Raw genomic sequence first — 17,972 nt, 5'->3', positions numbered from 1 at the left:
GCATACAAATGAATGTAAAGAATGTTCCCAGGCATATTCATCTTGATTTATAATTATGTGTTCCCCTTCACTGGGTGAGTGCCACATTATTTTTTCTTGTCTGTAGTGTTAAGGAGGAGAGCATTGCTTTAAGTTTATTGTAAGTGAAGCCATCTTTCATAAACCAGCTTTAGATGGATCTCACATAAATGATAAGCTAGATTCAATTATGAAGCCAGTAACACACTTCACATAAACAGAAAATAAAAAGCAGGTTCTGTGTGAAGAGAGGAGATTTAACACGTACTTATACCTTCTCACCTTCCTGAGACCCCACTAACACAACCAGTGAAGGGATGTTTTAAGGCTTAAACCCAAAATATGGAGAGAGCTGGAGAAGGGATCAGTTTGGAAGCTGGAAAGCAGATGAATACATAGTGATAGAATAAGCACAGCTGAGAAAGTTGAATTCAGTCAAGCAGTAGAGAAAACTAGGAATTAATCTGATTTACAGAAAATCTAAGACTTAGAAACTAATGGCAGCAGGTCTTCGTGGAAGTGAAAATAAAAGGGGTATAGATTTAATAAGGAGCATTGTTAGGAAGTCTGTTTTAGAAGGAATTGGATCCTTAGACTCCTCCCCAGATCCAAGCAGCATCCCAGAAACTGACCTTTCCTTAACTGGCAAAGAATGCTGGTTTATTTTCATAATGAAGTAAAATAGATGGTCTGCATGGAAGAATACCAGTGCAGTTGCAGGTGAGGGAGCTGTACTAACAACAGGGGAATAAATGAATGTATGTGTATTTGCTTTGGAGACATAACATGCCAAATCCATCTTTCTCAGTTCTGAGTCCAGGACACTGAAAGCTAGACCTTCACCCTCCTGGCAGGAGACTGAAAGAGTCTTCTCTGGGATATATGGCTAGTCCATGAAGAAAGACATGACATTAGAAAAATACTGACATCAGAAATCTCCCCATTAAACGGCCCAGTCTGATGCCCATATAGGAAAATTCACATCAGACCAGCCCATCTCTTGCATCGTCAGAGCTTCCAGTCAGTATTTTAGTATCACACTGTTAAGTGTGTCAAAATCAAATACAAAGACAATGTATGAGGTATCTGCAGAAAGCTAACCTGGAAGATAGAAAATAAAATAAAGAGAAAAAGTAATGTTGAAGAAATAAAGATAAAGTAAATGTCAAAAACATCACAGAGAGAACTGACTGTAACTATGAAATAAGAACAGAATTCTACCCCCAAATAAATGAATAAACAAGTAAATAAATGGAATGTTCCAAAAACATAAAGAAGGTCTTGGAAATTAAATACAACAGCAGAAATACAAATCTTTGATAGAAAGGTTAAAATATAAAGTGGAGGAATTTTATCAGCAAAAAGAAAAGAAGACGGAAAATAGGAGATAAAAAAATTCAGAAACTGATCATGGAAAATTAGCACTAAAAAAGAGGAAAAGATAGAGAAGATGGAGAGGAGGAGATACTTAATAATCTGAATTTCCAGGCCAAAAGATGTTACCAAGTGAAAACAGATTCACACTGGTACAACATTGTGAAATTTCAAACATTTAGGGCAAGGAGAAGATCCTGCAAGACTGTAAAGAGGAAAAAAAAAAATCCAGATCATACACATAGACTCAGTTAATTAGTGAGAATAAAAATGTTCTCCCAAATGTGGTAAAGGCGATTGTTCTATGGTCATGTTAACAAATGGCCATTTAAATGGTTTTAAACTCACTTAATCAATCGAAGGCAACATCCCCAGATGAACATGCTTTTGCAAACCAACCAATCAGCATGAGTTGCTCACTTCTGACCACTGGCCCATTAGGGATGGACTCACTCCAATAAAAACACCCAAGGAACTGTGATTCTGCAGATGGCAACCCACTGAAGCCTGTGAAAGTCCACCAGTCCCTGAACTCTGTGCTTCCCCAAAGCCCCAGACAAGCTTAACAGTCTGCTTTGCTTGGAGAGACTGTGCCTGAGCAGCATAGCTCTCCTTTACTACAGCAAGCACTAAATTCAGCTTTGTTCTTTTATGTCAGATATTGAGTGGTGGTCTTATCAACATCTGACATAGAATTTTAATTTCTGAACAGGAGCACTGGAAGCTACAAAGCAATGGAGAAAGCCTTTCAAAATTCTGAAGGAAAATTAACAACTTAGAGTCTACACCCAACCAAACTATGATTTACATATGAAAATTTCTTTAAAAATACATTTTTAGACATGCAAGATCTTAAACAATTTACTTATCATATACCCTTTCTTGGGAAGTCACTGGATGAAACCAAGCAAGAGGAAGATGTGGGTTACTGGAAACAGGAGATCCAATATAGGAAAAAAGCAAAAGACAGTCCAAGGACAGTGGTCAAGAGAGTCCCAGGATAGTATTTATACCCCACAGCAAACCAACCCACATTGCAGCTTGTATCAGCTACCTAGTGCTGCATAACACATCAATCCACAATGCAGTGGCTTAAAACAAACCATTAAGCTCACACATTCCTGGCATTTCTTCTGGCTGATCCTAGCTAGGGTCATTCACGCATCTGTGGTCTGTTAGCAGGTTAGCTGGGGTTGATTGGCTCCAGATGGCCACACTCACATGTCTGACAAGTGGTGGTGGTGGTTGGAGCCACTGTGGTGACTGGGCTATATTTCTCTCCTCATCCAGCAGGTAAACCTTACTCTTCACATGGCAGCAGGACTCCAAGAGCCCAAAGCACAAGGACTTTTCCAACTACTGTGCCGTGCTTGTTAACATTTCATTGGCCAAAGCAAATCACATGGTCAAGTTCAGAATTAAAGTGGAAAGTGTACTTAAAGTTGCAGAGCAAAGGAGCATGGCTATAAGAAAGGGAATTGTTGGACATTTCTGTTAGCAATCTACCACAGAGCTTAGCAGAAGTTTCCAGGAGAAAATTCTTTAAGAAGATGAAATTTGTAAAATGTAACTGATGTGTCTGAACATGTTGAGAGAAGATTTAGACAATTGTTAAAGATTTTGGTGTTGAATTCATGACAAATATAAAGATAACTAAGCAAAGGAAAAAAATAGGCCATTATTAACTCTGAGGATAACAATGTTGTTAGCAAATAAAACTAACCATAATTTACAGCAGATTTAGTGGTCATTAGTGTTTAATTAATCGTAAATCAGCCAGTTAACACTGAATATTGAACTAATGAAAATTACAGTTTGACCAAATTATGAGAAAGAAGAGTACAAAAAGTGAGGACAGGTAGTGGGGCAGGAAGGATAAAAGAGAGCTGAGTCCTACTCTTCCATTCCTCTTCCTGAATGGAAAATCAAGAGATCTTATCTAAAACTGGAAAGTCAAGAAGTAGCAGTGCAAAAATGTTACCCAGCAAAATGGAGGCAAATACCAAAATAATCAGGTGAAAGAGGTGAAATTGGTGCCTCTGAGAAGGAGTAAATGATATGTGAGGGGACGGGGACCTGCTGTGTTTCACAAAAGGCCACAGAGAAATATTTGTCTTTAAAATTATGTGCCTGTTAAGTACAAGTCACAACCGAAAGAAAAAAGGCAGAGAAGAAAGTGATCAGTGTCTTTAATCCAGACTGATACGCAATAATCTCTGTCTAACATCAAGTGACAAAAAGCAAAATGCAGAATAGTTTGTATACTAAGCTATTATCTGCATTTTAAAAATGGAGGGAGTGGCAAATATAAATATAGGCTTGTATCTGCACAGAATAATTCATCAGAAAGCTCTGTTGAGTTTGCCTTCAAAATAAATCCCAATTCTGGGAATTCCCTGGTGGTCCAGCGGTTAGGACTCCACACTGCAGCGGGTGCGGGGTTCAATCCCTCGTCGGGGAACTGAGATCTCGCGGGCAGAGGGGCAAAAAAAAAAAAAAAAAAAAATCCTGATTCCATCCGTATCTCACCCCTCTGTTGCTCTAATCCTAGGAAAGCCATCACCTCTTGCCTACTCTAGGTCAGCAGCCTTCTCGTTGCTTCGGTCTAGTCACCACACAGCAGCCCAAGGCATCCGGTTAAAAGAAAAATTAAATGACATCATCCCTCTCACCCTCCCCGCCCCGTTCAAAACCTTTAAAGTTTTCTTCATCAGGTCAAATAAAACCGGATTCCTCACTAGGTCTCCGCAACCTCCTGTGACCCGGTTGACCTCATGCTCGTCCTGTTCTAGCTCATTCTTACTACAACTCATGGTCCCTCTGCCTAGAGTGCTTTTCACAGATACTGAGGCTGGCCTGTCACCCAGATCTCTGCTCAGATGTCAGCTCCTCAGAGGGACATTTCCTAGTCCCTGTCTCTGTACTCTCCCTCCCGCTTCATCATCTACCTGTCCTTGTCTCTCACCTCACCCTGACTTACTTGTCTTCATAGCACTGAGCACCATTTGACATTTAATTGTGTATTGAATGTTTAGTTGTTTATTAGCTCTCTTCCCTAACAGCAGGTACAGTCCCGTGAGGGAAGACCTCGAGTACTCAAAACAGGGCCTGGTCCATAGTAGCTATTAATACATTTCCTTTGAATAAATTAATATACAATGAAAAATACAGGAGAACCCCCCCCCCAACTATTTATAGTGGCTGCTTTGAGGAAGGGAACTGGGATCTTGGGTGTCAGGGGTGCAATTGTTCTGAACATGAGAGAGCAAGAGAGAAGGTCTTTTCACTTACCCATGACCTTTAACTCCTCCAGCACCCAGGGTCCAGACAGCACACCAAGGTGGTGCTCTAGGGTGAAGAAGGCAAATGTGAGAACATCCGTTTAGATATACTTTTTCCTAAAAGAAAGAAGGCAATATTAACATTCAATTCATATTTTGAGTACAAGTATATAATTTATAAATTATATCCTGAGTTGCATGTTCAACATACTTTTATTGACTAGGGTATAAAACTTAAAAGTTTGGTCTGTAGGTTTGAGATAGAGCAGATGTGTTTGATGTGTTTCATACTGTTTTAAAATTGTTTGAAGCAACATTAAAATCCAGAGATTTCACATAAAATCCCAGACGTCTGGGTTGTTTGAGAAACCAGACTTGCTGGCAGTATGGGTCCTTTGATTCCCTCGGGCGATGTGGGCAGACCCATTTAAAAGGCAAGTGGATCCCGCTCACTGAGGTTTTTTTCCCCGTTGGCTTCCTGTAGGTTTTCAGATTCAGCTCACCTCACTCCCTGCAGGCATTTTACTTTATGACCCTTTTCTGACTGTTTCTCAATCTCAGCCAAATCATTTTTATCTGATAGTGAAAGCACTGAAATTCGCTAATAATCAACTTAAAACAAAACAAAAATACTGAGCTCAGAAGCTATCCCTGTTTTTACACTACACTTACTCTTGCAATCTGCTGAGTAATGGGGGCAGAGCAGGTGCTGGCACAACCATGATTAACTGAGGGTGTGTCCCTGTGAATCACAGTTGCTGGGATGCGTGCCGGCTGAGAGCAGGCTGAGAACCACTGTTCTGTAGTCTGCAATTTCTCAATTATATACAGTCCTTCTTTGTTATATATGTAGCTACATCTCCATAGAAACTTCTTGTAAGGACTACTGAGTGTATAGTACTCTTGAGTTCCTCAGAGTATCAGGTATTAAGGATATTTAATAAAGGCTTGTTGGTTAAGTGATTAACATAAAAAAAACCCATGGATACTGCCAGTGCTTATAACTTATATCACCATGGTTTGCATAGTTAAATATATAGAGATAGTAAAAGTGCACACACACGCACACACACACATTTAGTAGAAGTAGGAAGAATGAATGTCTCAATCATTTTTGTTTTCCCATAGTGACTAGGGAAGTGACTTTGATATAATAATTGGATGAATGGATAGATAAATGAATGAATAAAGTTTATAATATCCACCTTGATCATAATCATAGATACTGTTGATTAAGCATTATCTGTGGACTGGCCACTGAGCTATGTTCGTAACATCATTCTCTCATTTAATCCTCACAATCATTACATACGGCCAGTTTTTTCTTTTAATACTATAAAAAAATAAAATAAGCCTTAGAAAAGTGAAATAAGTAGTCCAGAGCCACATACTACTAAATGGCAGATCCAGGATTCAAACCCAGGGCTTCCCAAAGCCAGTGGTCTTTACTAAGCAATACCACCAACAAACAAACAAACCAACACTCTGGGTGAGAAGATGAGATGCTGAAATTTCTCCAGTAAAATATTCTCATCCAGTGACGTGGTTGTCACTGAAAATAAATTCTAAAAATCAGCATATTCTGCAGGAGCAGAAGTTAAACATGTCTTTAGCCAATTAATAGATGGGGAAAAACACAGGACATTCAGTGTAGAGCTCAGGATAAGTACGTGACTAAGGGAAGCTGAAACCTTGAAAAACAGTAGACAATTGGAAATTACTTGTTACAAAGATGGGTAGTTGCTTCTTGGCCACAACTTCTATTTATTATAGATAAAAAGTAGTGACAACCAATTTTTTTTTAAAATATAAGATCAAAACTCCAGTTTCAGTCATCCAACAGGAACATTTCCTTCATGAGAAAGGCACCATTGGGCTGAAGGGACATAAACAGTTTGAAGGCTTCAGCTCCACACCCAAGGAGTTTACCATACACTAGAGATGCTGAGAAGTCTACCTACACGTGGCTGGAAAAGAACACTAAGGCAAGTGAGGCCCAAGCAGGAGGGTCCTGCCAGCCAGGCTGAGAATGTTGGACAGATGGCTGTCACTTGGGATCCAAGGGTTAAGAGGCCACTCTCTGCCCAGGCTGTGCACAGCACCACACTCTGTGTGTTCACCACAGAGAAAAAGAGATGTGGTAACCAGAGTCCTTCACGAGATAAGATAAAAGCCTTAAGTAAATTAAGTGCAATTGTTCTGAACATGATAAAATAAGGGGTTTAGATGACAGAGGGTGAGGCAGCTGCTGACTAAGAAGAGATCTACATATTTCTCCATCAGAAAAGGCAGTTCAAGGCAGCTTGTTTAAAGGAAAGGAAAATATATTAGATGGAAAGTTGTGTCTGATGTGTGTGTGTGTGTGTGTGTGTGTGCAGAATTATAAATGAAAAATCAAAGAAAAACTCCTAAGCTGGCTGGTAGACCATTCATGGGTGATGTAAAGGAAGATTTTTATTTACTTTTTAAATTGTTCTATTTTTTTCTCTAATAGAACAAATAATACATGAATATACTTTCCTTGTAAAATTATAAAAGTTACAGGTCAAAATAAAGTCCCCTTTGGCTATTTCTCAACTGTATCCTGCCCAAATCCCTACACCTCCTCAAATGATCTTTTTCTGAAATTTGAACTGCACGCACATGTGGTACTCGAGCATTGTGAAAAAACAAAAAAGAAAGGAGAAAAAGCTTGCAGTAATAGTGACACTAACTCCCTCTTATTAAGCAGGTGCTATGCTAGAGAGTTTACATATAAATTATTAGCTGATTCAGCAAATGTTCTGTGAGCAACTAAATGCCAAGGACTAGGAATACAACAATGACCTCAAAGAATTTGCAGTCACCTCCTAGCTTGGTGTCCTTTCCACCATATACTGATAAAGGAAGCAAGACTCCGAGAGATGAAGCAACTCACCCAAGGTTGCGTGAGATAAGTGGTGATACTGGGGTTCGAATCCTGACCTGTATGTCTTCAAAGGCTGACCCTCTTTCTTCCACTACCACTCAACTGTTTGCAAACTGTTTGCAAAGCAATAGTCTTTTCAACTGTTTTTAACGAAAACAGAATAACTTTATCACATCACAGCTCAACGCAGGAAAAAGATAAAAGTGGCAGCCCTTTGGTTCATTCAGTGGCCGCCCTTTGGTTCATTCAGTGGCCTACCTCAAAGCCCCAAGTCTGTTGTTAAGCAGCTTTAGGGACAACTAGTAAACATTCAAGTTGATCAGGATCATCAGGGCTAGTGAATTCCAAACCTGAAAGTGCCTGGGAATCACAGATTCCTGTCCCTCTCCCCCTACTTATGAGCCCTAATCTAATACAACTGGTGTCCCCATAAGAAGAGCAAATTAGGACAAACACACAGAGAGGAAAGACCATGTGAGGAAACAGAGAGAAGATGGCCATCTACAAGCCAAAGAGAGGTCTCAGAAGAAACCTGTCCTGCTAATATCCTGATCTCAAACTTCCAACCTCCAGAATTGTGAGAAAAGTAATTTCTGCTGTTTAAGCCACTCAGTCATGGTACTTTGTTATAGTAGCCCTAGCAAATTAACACAGGCAGTATTTGGTATTATTTGTCATTTGAATGCAGAAGAATCAACTGATTCTGTAAGAGAAGAATGAGATAAAGGGGGCAATAGAAAAAAAACAAGAAGATGAATTTCACTTTCATCAATTTCAATTTCAGGAAATGGTGAAGATAAAAATAAATGAATAATGGGACCTCCCTGGTGGCACAGTGGTTAAGAATGTGCCTGCCCCTGCAGGGGACATGGGTTTGATCCCTGGTCCGAGAAGATCCCACATGCCGCAGAGCAACTAAGTCCCTGTGCCACAACTACTGAGCCTGAGCTCTAGAGCGCGCAAGCCACAACTACTGAGCCCGTGTGCCACAACTACTGAAGCCTGCGTGCCTAGAGCCCGTGCTCTGCAACAAGAGAAGCCACTGCAATGAGAAGCCCGAGCACCGCAACGAAGAGTAGCCCCTGCTCGCTGCAACTAGAGAAAGCCCACACGCAGCAACAAAGACCCAACACAGCCAAAAATAAATAAATGAAAAAATAAATTTATTTAAAAAAAAGAATAAGAACGGGGACTTCCCTGGTGGTCCAGTGATTAAGGCTCCACGCTTCCAATGCAGGGGGTGCAGGTGTGATTCCTGGTTGGGGAACTAAGATCCCACCTACCATGCAGTGTGGCCAAAAAAAAAAAAGAAAAAGTGGACGATTGCCAAAACAAACCTTTGTTGAGGAAACAGTACCAAGATTACTTACTCTAGCAGCTTCATGAGCTCAATGACAAAGAGGCAAGGAAAAAGTGAGAGGAAAGACTTCCAGGGAAAACATGGAGGTAAAGCACAAAGTAAATGAGAAGCATCATGGCAGGTACCGAACTATTTTAGGAAAAGGAAGTAATGTGAGTCCTGAGAGTAAAGGAATTAAAACATTAAGACTTTAAGGAAGTAAAAGGAGTTCAGAGGAAGCCTAGGGGAGCTAAAAATAAACCATATATATGGGCCAAGTGTTTTGTAAACTGGAAACAGGTCACTGAGAGAGCATTAGATCAGTCAAGGTTAGAGTCACAGTTTATGGGGATCAGAGAGCAAAGAAACAGGGTATAATTTTAAAACAAGAAGCAAAGTAATATGGGAAGAAAGACGGGGTTTGGCCATCTACATTTTCATTTTTCCTGTAGCCTCTGAGCCAATAATTTCCCCATTTTGTGCCAAGTTTGAAACCAACCAAAATAATAAAATAACTATGAATGGAGGGAAGAAGAGTGATACATTTCTTTTTTTTGCTATGTTGAATAGATTAGACATAATTTATCCAAGGTATAGGTTATGGGCAAGCCAGTCATCCCATGGCCCCGTTTGGAGAAACCACAAAACCTGTGGCTCTTACTGAGAGAACAGTCATGTTCCACACTATGTGACCTCTCCTACCCTTCCCTAATCCCTTAGCTCTCAGTTCTCCTACCTCAGCTGGCTGGAACCAGGAAGGAGCATGTAATCCCAAAGCAACCAATTTTATGGGTTTATGGCCTATGAGGAGGTTTGGCATAGAACCTCTGTCCAAACAGGGATATCTTCGGTCAAGCAGACACCACTATCTCCTAGAAATTTGACATTGAACCGACAAACTGTGAATAAGTTGAAGTTTTAAGTTATCAGAAAAGACAAACTAAAATCACAAGGTATTCATAGGAGAGTTGAGAAATTGGTGAGTAGAAATAGGAATAGTGGCAGGGCAGATGGAGGGATGCTGAGTCACTGCAATTCTGGGATCCCTGAACTTGCCAAGGCAACAAGATGACTCAGATTGGCAACTCTTCAGTGGATGCCTCTAGTTCCTGAATGACTGCCAGTGTCCACGAGGACTGACTCCACCATTTTTCCTGAATTCCAGGAAGATTCTTAAAGTCTTTTTTTTTTTTTGCGGTACGCGGGCCTCTCACTGTTGTGGCCTCTCCCGTTGCAGAGCACAGTCTCCGGATGCGCAGGCTCAGTGGCCATGGCTCACGGGCTCCGCCGCTCCATGGCATGCGGGATCTTCCCAGACCGGGGCACGAACCTGTGTCCCCTGCATTGGCAGGCGGACTCTCAACCACTGCGCCACCAGGGAAGCCCTTAAAGTCTTTATTTCCACAAATATCCTCACAGTACCCGTACTTCCACCACCCAAATGAACCACTGTTCTTTGTAGTGAAAGGATATTGACAAACATCTCAGTAACAATAGTACTGGCTAACATGTATTTAACATATATCATGTAACAAGCACTAAGCTGTTAACTTTACATGTTCTTGCTTATTTAATGTTCTCAACAATCTATGAAGCGCTATTATTATTCTTACCAATTTATAGGTGGAGATCCTAATTTAGAGAGGTGACCGCACCTGCCCAAGGTCACACAGTGATTCTGTGGCAAAGCTGGTTCTGAATCCAGATTTGTAAAACTTCAGAGCCCAAACATATAATTACATTTAACTCATGTCAAGTCACTTTCTTTGGGGTCATGTTGATACTAGATATTGGGATTCAATTATTCCAAGTCATAACATTTGAAATGTAATGATCAGAACTTATGGAGGAAAAAAGACTCATCATGAATATTATGTGCTCTAAAAATATAATATATATATAAATATATATAAATATAATATAAATAATATAATCAGAAGTTTCATCTTCTGAAACTTTGGAAACTTCATTGAAGAGAAGTTCTGAAAAATTCCCCGAGCAAGGCATGGTGAAGGAAAATTAATGACTAATTTCAGATGCATAATATGTGCTAGATGTATTATTTTATTTTAATTACAGCACTGTTTAAGGAAAATATGTTTGTTTGTTTTTTTTTTGCAGTACGCGGGCCCCTCACTGTTGTGGCCACTCCCGTTGCGGAGCACAGGCTCTGGACGCGCAGGCTCAGCGGCCACGGCTCACGGGCCCAGCCGCTCCCTGGGATGTGGGATCTTCCCGGACCAGGGCACAAACCCGTGTCCCCTGCATCAGCAGGCGTACTCTCAACCACTGCGCCACCAGGGAAGACCGAAAATATGTATTTTTCTAGTTTAACTGTGACCTTAATTTTCCTCACGAAGTCTTAAGCTCCTCAACAATGAATTCTCTACAAAGAGGTTTTTAGAAACCAAACTTGGATATAGAAGAGAAACTACTTTGCATTAAAAAAAGAGAAATGGGGCTTCCCTGGTGGCGCAGTGGTTGAGAGTCCACCTGCTGATGCAGGGGACACAGGTTCGTGCCCCAGTCCGGGAAGATCCCACATGCTGCGGAGCGGCTGGGCCCGTGAGCCATGGCCGCTGAGCCTGCGCGTCCGCAGCCTGTGCTCCGCAACGGGAGAGGCCACAGCAGTGAGAGGCCCGCGTACTGCAAAAAAAAAAAAAAAAAAAAAAAAAAAAGAGAGAGAGAGAGAAATGAAACTGTAGAATTTAAAACATTTATATGCAAGGAAAAGAAGCTGTGAAATAGAAAGTGCAAGATTCCAGCTCTTTCAATTATGCTGAAGGAATAACTAAGATTTCTCAAAAATTAGGAAATTTAGCAGAGGTATATAGAGAACATACCTATTTGTATTACCTATAATATTATCTATATATATAATCTATAAAAATAATATGTATTACCCCGAGGGCATAAATTTTTTTGTTTCCTTCACTGCTGGATTCTCAGAAGCTACAACAGCTTCTGGCGTATAGTAGGCACTCAATAAAAGTCTGTTAAAGAAAATGAATACATGACCCAAACTCAAGATAGTGAGATTATTCTCTGGATTCTATCTCTAAATTATACATGAATTTGAGCAAGTCCTTTAGCATCTTTGGGTAGAAAATTTATTTACTTATTTGTGAGATTTGTTTATTTAATAGATTTTGCAAGAAGACGAGATTTGTCCTATCTAATATCAAAATTAACAGCATAGTACTCATTTAAGAATAGGCAAAAAAAATTAATGGAACAGACTAGAAAATTTAGATTCTTTTTTTTTAATTGATTTACAATGTTGTATTAGTTTCAGGTATACAGCAAAGTGATTCATATCTATATATCTATATTTATTTCAGATTATTTTCCATGATAGGTTATTTCAAGATACTGAGTAGAGTTCCCTGTGCTATAGAGTAGGCCCTTATTTTTAATCTATTTTATATATATTAGTGTGTATTTATTAATCCCAAACTCCTCATTTATCCCTCCTTCCCCACCCCTTTCCCCTTTGGTAACCGTAAGTTTGTTTCTATGTCTGAGTCTATTTCTCTTCTGTAAACAAGTTCATATGTATCATATTTTTATTTTTTAATATTTATTTATTTGGCTGCGTTGGGCCTTAGTTGTGGCACAAGGGATCTTCGTTGCGGCATGCAGGATATTTTGTTGTTGTGTATGGGCTTTTCTTTGTGGTGTGTGGGCTTCTCTCTAGTTGTGGCCTGTGGGCTCAGTATTGTGGTGTATGGGCTCCAGAGTGCGTGGGCTCAGTAGTTGAGGCACGTGGGTTCTCTAGTTGTGGCTCATGGGCTCCAGAGCATGCCGGGTCAGTAGTTGCGGCACGTGGGTTTAGTTGCCCTGCAGCATGTGGGACCTTAGTTCTCTGACCAGGGATCGAACCAGCTTCCCCTGCATGGGAAGGCGGATTCTTAACCACTGGACCACCAGGGAAGTCCCTGTATCATATCTTTAGATTCCATATATAAGTGATATCATATGATATTTGTCTTGCTCTGTCTGACTACTTCACTTAGTATGATAATCCCTGATCTATCCATGTTGCTGAAAATGGCATTATTTCATTCCTTCTTATGGCTGAGTAATATTCCACTGTATATACGTACCACATCTTCTTTATCCATTCATCTGTTGATGGACATTTAGGTTGTTTCCATGTCTTGGCTATTGTAAATAGTGCTGCTATGAACATTGGGGTGCATATAACTTTTGAATTAGAATTTTTGTCTTTCTGGATATCTGCCCAGGAGTGGGATTGCTGGGTCGTATGGTAGATCTAGTTTTAGTTTTTTAAAGGAACCTCCATACTGTTCTCCATAGTGGCTGCACCAGTTTACATTCCCACCAACAGTGTAGGAAGGTTCCCTTTTTTCCACACCCTCTTCAGGTTTTATTATGTGTAGACTTTTTGATAATGGCCATTCTAACTGGTGTGAGGTGATACCTCATTGTAGTTTTAATTTGCATTTTTCTAATAATTAGCGATGCTGAGCATCTTTTCACGTGCCTGTTGGCCATCTGTAGAGACGGATTCTTGTATATGCGTGTATCTCAATTTAGTATATATACGTGTGTGTGTGTATATTTAGTATTCCACAAAGGTTGCATACAAAATCAGTATATAAAGTAAAATGAGTTGGTTTGGGACAACTGGTTATTGTTTAAGAGAAAGATAAACTGGTTATTGTTAAAAGAAAGAATAATGTTAATTCCCTCTCATACTACATACTAAGCTCAATTTCAGGTAGATCAAAGACCTGAATATTTTTTAATAAAAAAGAAAATGCTAAAACTACTAAGAACAAAGTTCACAGAATGTTTTTATAACCTCAGCGTGGTAAAATAATTTCTTAGAGTAACAGTAACCCCGCAACCATAAAGAAAACAGATTACATGTAAAAGTACAATAAACAAAGGAAATGAATGGCAATCTAAGAAATCATAATCATAACAGAAACAAAAAAAACATTAGCCATGATATAGAGAGGGTGCTGCAAGTCAGTAAGAATCATAAACAACATATAACACAGTAGGAGAACAGGAAAAAGGAATAAGCAGGAAATTCAGAGAAGAAATTATATAAATAGCTAATACACATAAGAGAACCTACTAATGGCAAATATATAAATGACCAATAGACATGAAAAGCCACTAATTATTGTTATAAGTTGATATAAACTTTCGGAGGCCATCTTGGCAACGTGTCTCAATAGAACTGACCTAACTAAACATGAAGATGTGGAGGAGAGAGCACTGGTTTTATCAGAACTGGGTCTGATACTTGCCGTTACTATTTACCAGCTGTGTGACCTGGAGCAAGTTGCTTAACCTATCTGAGCCCTGGACACCACATTGAAATGAAGAGGGTAATACTCTCAGGCTAGAAGGAGTATTGAGAAAATGCATGGACAGCCTGGAACATAAAAGAGCTCAGTAACTACCAGTTTTTCCTCCTCTTACTCTCCCTGTGCTCCTTTTCCCCCTCCTCCAGATTTCCTGCCAGCTTTGATTAGACTGAGGAATGATTCAAGGCAGAAAAATCCAGCCCCTTTTTCACGAAGTCACAATTTGGTTAAGGCATTCATAGGTGTTTCAGGGAAAGCTCTCAAGGAAAGCAGTAAAGTGTTCTAGTGAGTGAAGAAAACTGAAGAAAGAACAAACCACAAGCACCCATCTGGCAGCATCAAAATGATGAACAGAGAAAGCCAAACAAGAATGAGAGTAACACCAAACCCCAAACTATAAATAAAACTGATCAACACGTGAATAATTATGCACTTCTGAGTACAGGAGAAAATTAAAAATGTTATGACATTAGGAGGAAAGATTAGACACATGAAGATAGTACCACACACTGAGGAAAATGATGTTACTTTAAAATATTTCTGAAATTATGTAAGTAGTATCACATTACCAAAACTTTAGGGAAGTATGGGATAGAAAAAAATACTCCCCAAGTATAATATAATGATTATCATTTCAATTTATTCGCTTGTAGTATTTTTCATGGACTTTAAAAAAAACTGAGATACATTTCACGTACATAAAATTCACTACTTTAAAGTGTACGATTCAGTCATTTTAAATTTATTTATTTATTTATTTATTTTTGGCTGCGTTGGGTCTTCGTTGCTGCGCGTAGGCTTTCCTCTAGTTGCGGTGAGCGGGGGCTACTCTTCTTTACGGTGTGAAGGCTTCTCATTGTAGTGGCTTCTCTTGTTGCGGAGCATGGGTGCTAGGCGCGCAGGCTTCAGTAGTTGTGGCTCGTGGGCTCTAGGTGCATGGGCTTCAGTAGTTGTGGTGCACAGGCTTTAGTTGCTCCGCAGTATGTGGGATTCTCAGACCAGGGCTCGAACCCATGTCTCCTGCAGTGGCAGGCGGATTTTTAACCACTGCGCCAACAGGGACGTCCCCAGTTCAGTCATTTTAGTAAATTCTCAAAGATGTGCAACTATCACCACTCTCTAAGTCTAAAATGCTTTCATCACGCCCCAAAAAGCCCATTAGCAGCTACTCTATTCTCTATCCCTCCAGCCCCGTGGCTCTACCTTCTATTTTAATATCCTTACCAAAGGCGTGTTTTAAGCCAGTTGAATTGTTTTCCTTGTTTCACTGAATAGTCCATCAGAAACAAACTTTCCATAAATGGATAAGTAGCTTTCAAATTTCTGCATAGAGAAATTATTTCTAAAATGTTTGCAGAGGGTAAAAATTAAAAGAAGGAAAAGAAACAGAGAAAGAAAAACAAAGGATAATTCTAGGATAACAATTGAAAATTGAGGAGGAAAACAATTTATTTGCAAGCAGACAACATAGCTTAAGATGTGAATAGTAACTTGATCAGGTTATTGAAGAGGGGGATATTTTCTTGGGTCTGATGGTCTTACTATTGTGTTAATCTTTTTTCCCCCCCAATATTTATTTATTTATTTATTTGGCTGTGTTGGGTCTTAGTTGTGGCATGCAAATCTTCATTGCAGCATGTGGGATCTTTTTAGTTGCGCATGCAAACTCTTAGTTTGTGGCATGTGGGATGTAGTTCCCTGACCAGGGATCAAACCCAGGTCCCTTGCATTGGGAGCGTGGAGTCTTAGCCACTGGACCACCGGGGAAGTCCCTATTGTGTTAATCTTTAAAACTTTTTTTTTTTTAAATCAAAGCCGTATGTGTGCACATTTATTAAAAAAAAAAAATTCAGTGGTGCTGAAGAACTTATTGCAAAAGGTAAGAATGCCCCGCTGCGACATCCCAGCCCTACCCTACCCTTTGCCTTCCACCCAAACCCTACTAGACCCACACTTGGGAAGCAACCAAGTTTAACTTTTCAACAGCTACAGTTCTTTAATTCTTTTGGGTGGTTACTTCCCTATCCCTCAAATAATACAGTCATATTGCCACTTCTTTGTTTATCAGATAGACTTTATCTGTAGACTTCCTTCCCATTCTGATACATGAGTGCTTAGTTCACTTAGATCCTCCCTCCTCTCAGTATGAATGTCTCACTATTTTTAAGTCCTCTATTGTAATTTTAGGTAATGCACTTTAGTTCCTCTTTGTAATTTTCTTACTATATGTCCTTTTGCTTCCTGTTCCATTAACTATGACCTGTATCTCTCAACTCCCCACTTTGTATAGGGTCCCCTCCCGTTCCACTTCCAAAATGCCCTCACTGCTGTCTTCTGTAAGATTTCAATGGTACCAGCACAATGGAATAAGAAGTTCAGTAACTTCCCTGGTGGTCCAGTGGTTAAGACTTGGTGACTTCACTGACACGCACCCAGGTTCAATCCCCTGGTTGGGGAACGAAGATCCCACAAGCCGAGTGGCCAAAAAAAAAAAAAAAAAAAAAAAGAATTAAAAAAAAAAAGAAGTTCAAACAACATTAAAAAATTGTGAAATAGTTTGTGCACAGAGACAATAATAGAGACTAGTATAGGAACACATATACATCCACCCCTTGGCTTTACCAAATCTTAACATTATAACATATTTGCTCCCCTTAAAAAAAAAGCATTGCCAATCCATTAAGGGCCTGTATACTAAGGACTGATTCTATTTCTCTTTGCCAGTGTTTATCATTACAACAAAACATCTCTCCTCAATTCAGTGTTTACCATTCTAATACATGATTTTATATTTTTGATGCATACTTTGGCATCCATATACATATACTATAAACATATTTACATTTATTCATATATATCATTTATCCATGTATTATATATCAGTGATGACATTTTTAAAGCAAAAAAACTGCTGGGGGGGCTTCCCTGGTGGCGCAGTGGTTAAGAATCCACCTGCCAGTGCAGGGGACACGGGTTCGATCCCTGGTCCGGGAAGATCCCACATGCCGCAGAGCAACTAAGCCCGTGCACCACAACTGCTGAGCCTGTGCTCTAGAGCCTGCAAGCCACAACTACTGAGCCCATGTGCCACAACTACTGAAGCCCACGCACCTAGAGCCCGTACTCTGCAACAAGAGAAGCCACCGCAATGAGACGCCTGTGCATCACAATGAAGAGTAGCCCCTGCTCACTGCAACTAGAGAAAGCCCGCGCAGCAACGAAGACCCAACACAGCCAAAAATAAATAAATTTTTAAAAAACCCCAAAAAACTGCTGGGAATTGGGGAACACTCGCATTTCGAAATTCTCAGATTTGGGGGTAACTCGTACTGCAAAGCAAGCAAAATGTTCCAGGAGCATGACTCACAAGGCACACAATATACCATAAAAGGGTAAAAAATAATAGCTTTGGTGGCTTAAGAGGAATGACGGGATACACCAAAGAGAGAATCAGCAAGGTGATTTTTAATTTTGCACCAAGACTGGGCCATCCATGCAAAGAAATGAAGCGCTAAAGTTCAAGAGGATGTTTCCTAGCAGGGTCTCCTCGCTACACTCCTAGGGCTGTCGGAAGGAGAGTAACAGGGAATGTGAGGCAAGGCTGATTCTTAAGGTGCTTAACAGTACAGCTCACACTTCACAGAAATAAAAATTAAGGAGGAAGGGACGGAGATCTGCATACTGACCCATTTTCAGCTTCTGTGGAA

The 17,972-nt window shown here is 40.0% G+C and overlaps 1 protein-coding gene across 5 annotated transcripts in view; it reads right to left on the bottom strand.

The window, feature by feature from the left end:
* LOC308621565 (uncharacterized protein) overlaps positions 1 to 17,972 on the bottom strand; it is a 111,934-nt gene that overhangs the window by 68,512 nt on the left and 25,450 nt on the right. For all 5 annotated transcript variants that reach the window (XR_014016479.1, XR_014016480.1, XR_014016481.1 and 2 more), the window contains exon 3: positions 4,684 to 4,790. Coding sequence is in view for 1 of the 5 variants with exons in the window: in XM_081242212.1 (XP_081098338.1) it covers positions 4,684 to 4,790 (107 nt within the window). In the remaining 4 variants the exon portion in view is untranslated. The remainder of the gene's footprint in view (positions 1 to 4,683; positions 4,791 to 17,972) is intronic.

This window comes from Mesoplodon bidens (genome assembly GCF_964165515.1).
Source record: "Mesoplodon bidens genome assembly, chromosome: 8".
Lineage (NCBI taxonomy): Eukaryota > Metazoa > Chordata > Mammalia > Artiodactyla > Ziphiidae > Mesoplodon > Mesoplodon bidens.
This window is presented reverse-complemented; position numbering and strand designations above follow the sequence as displayed.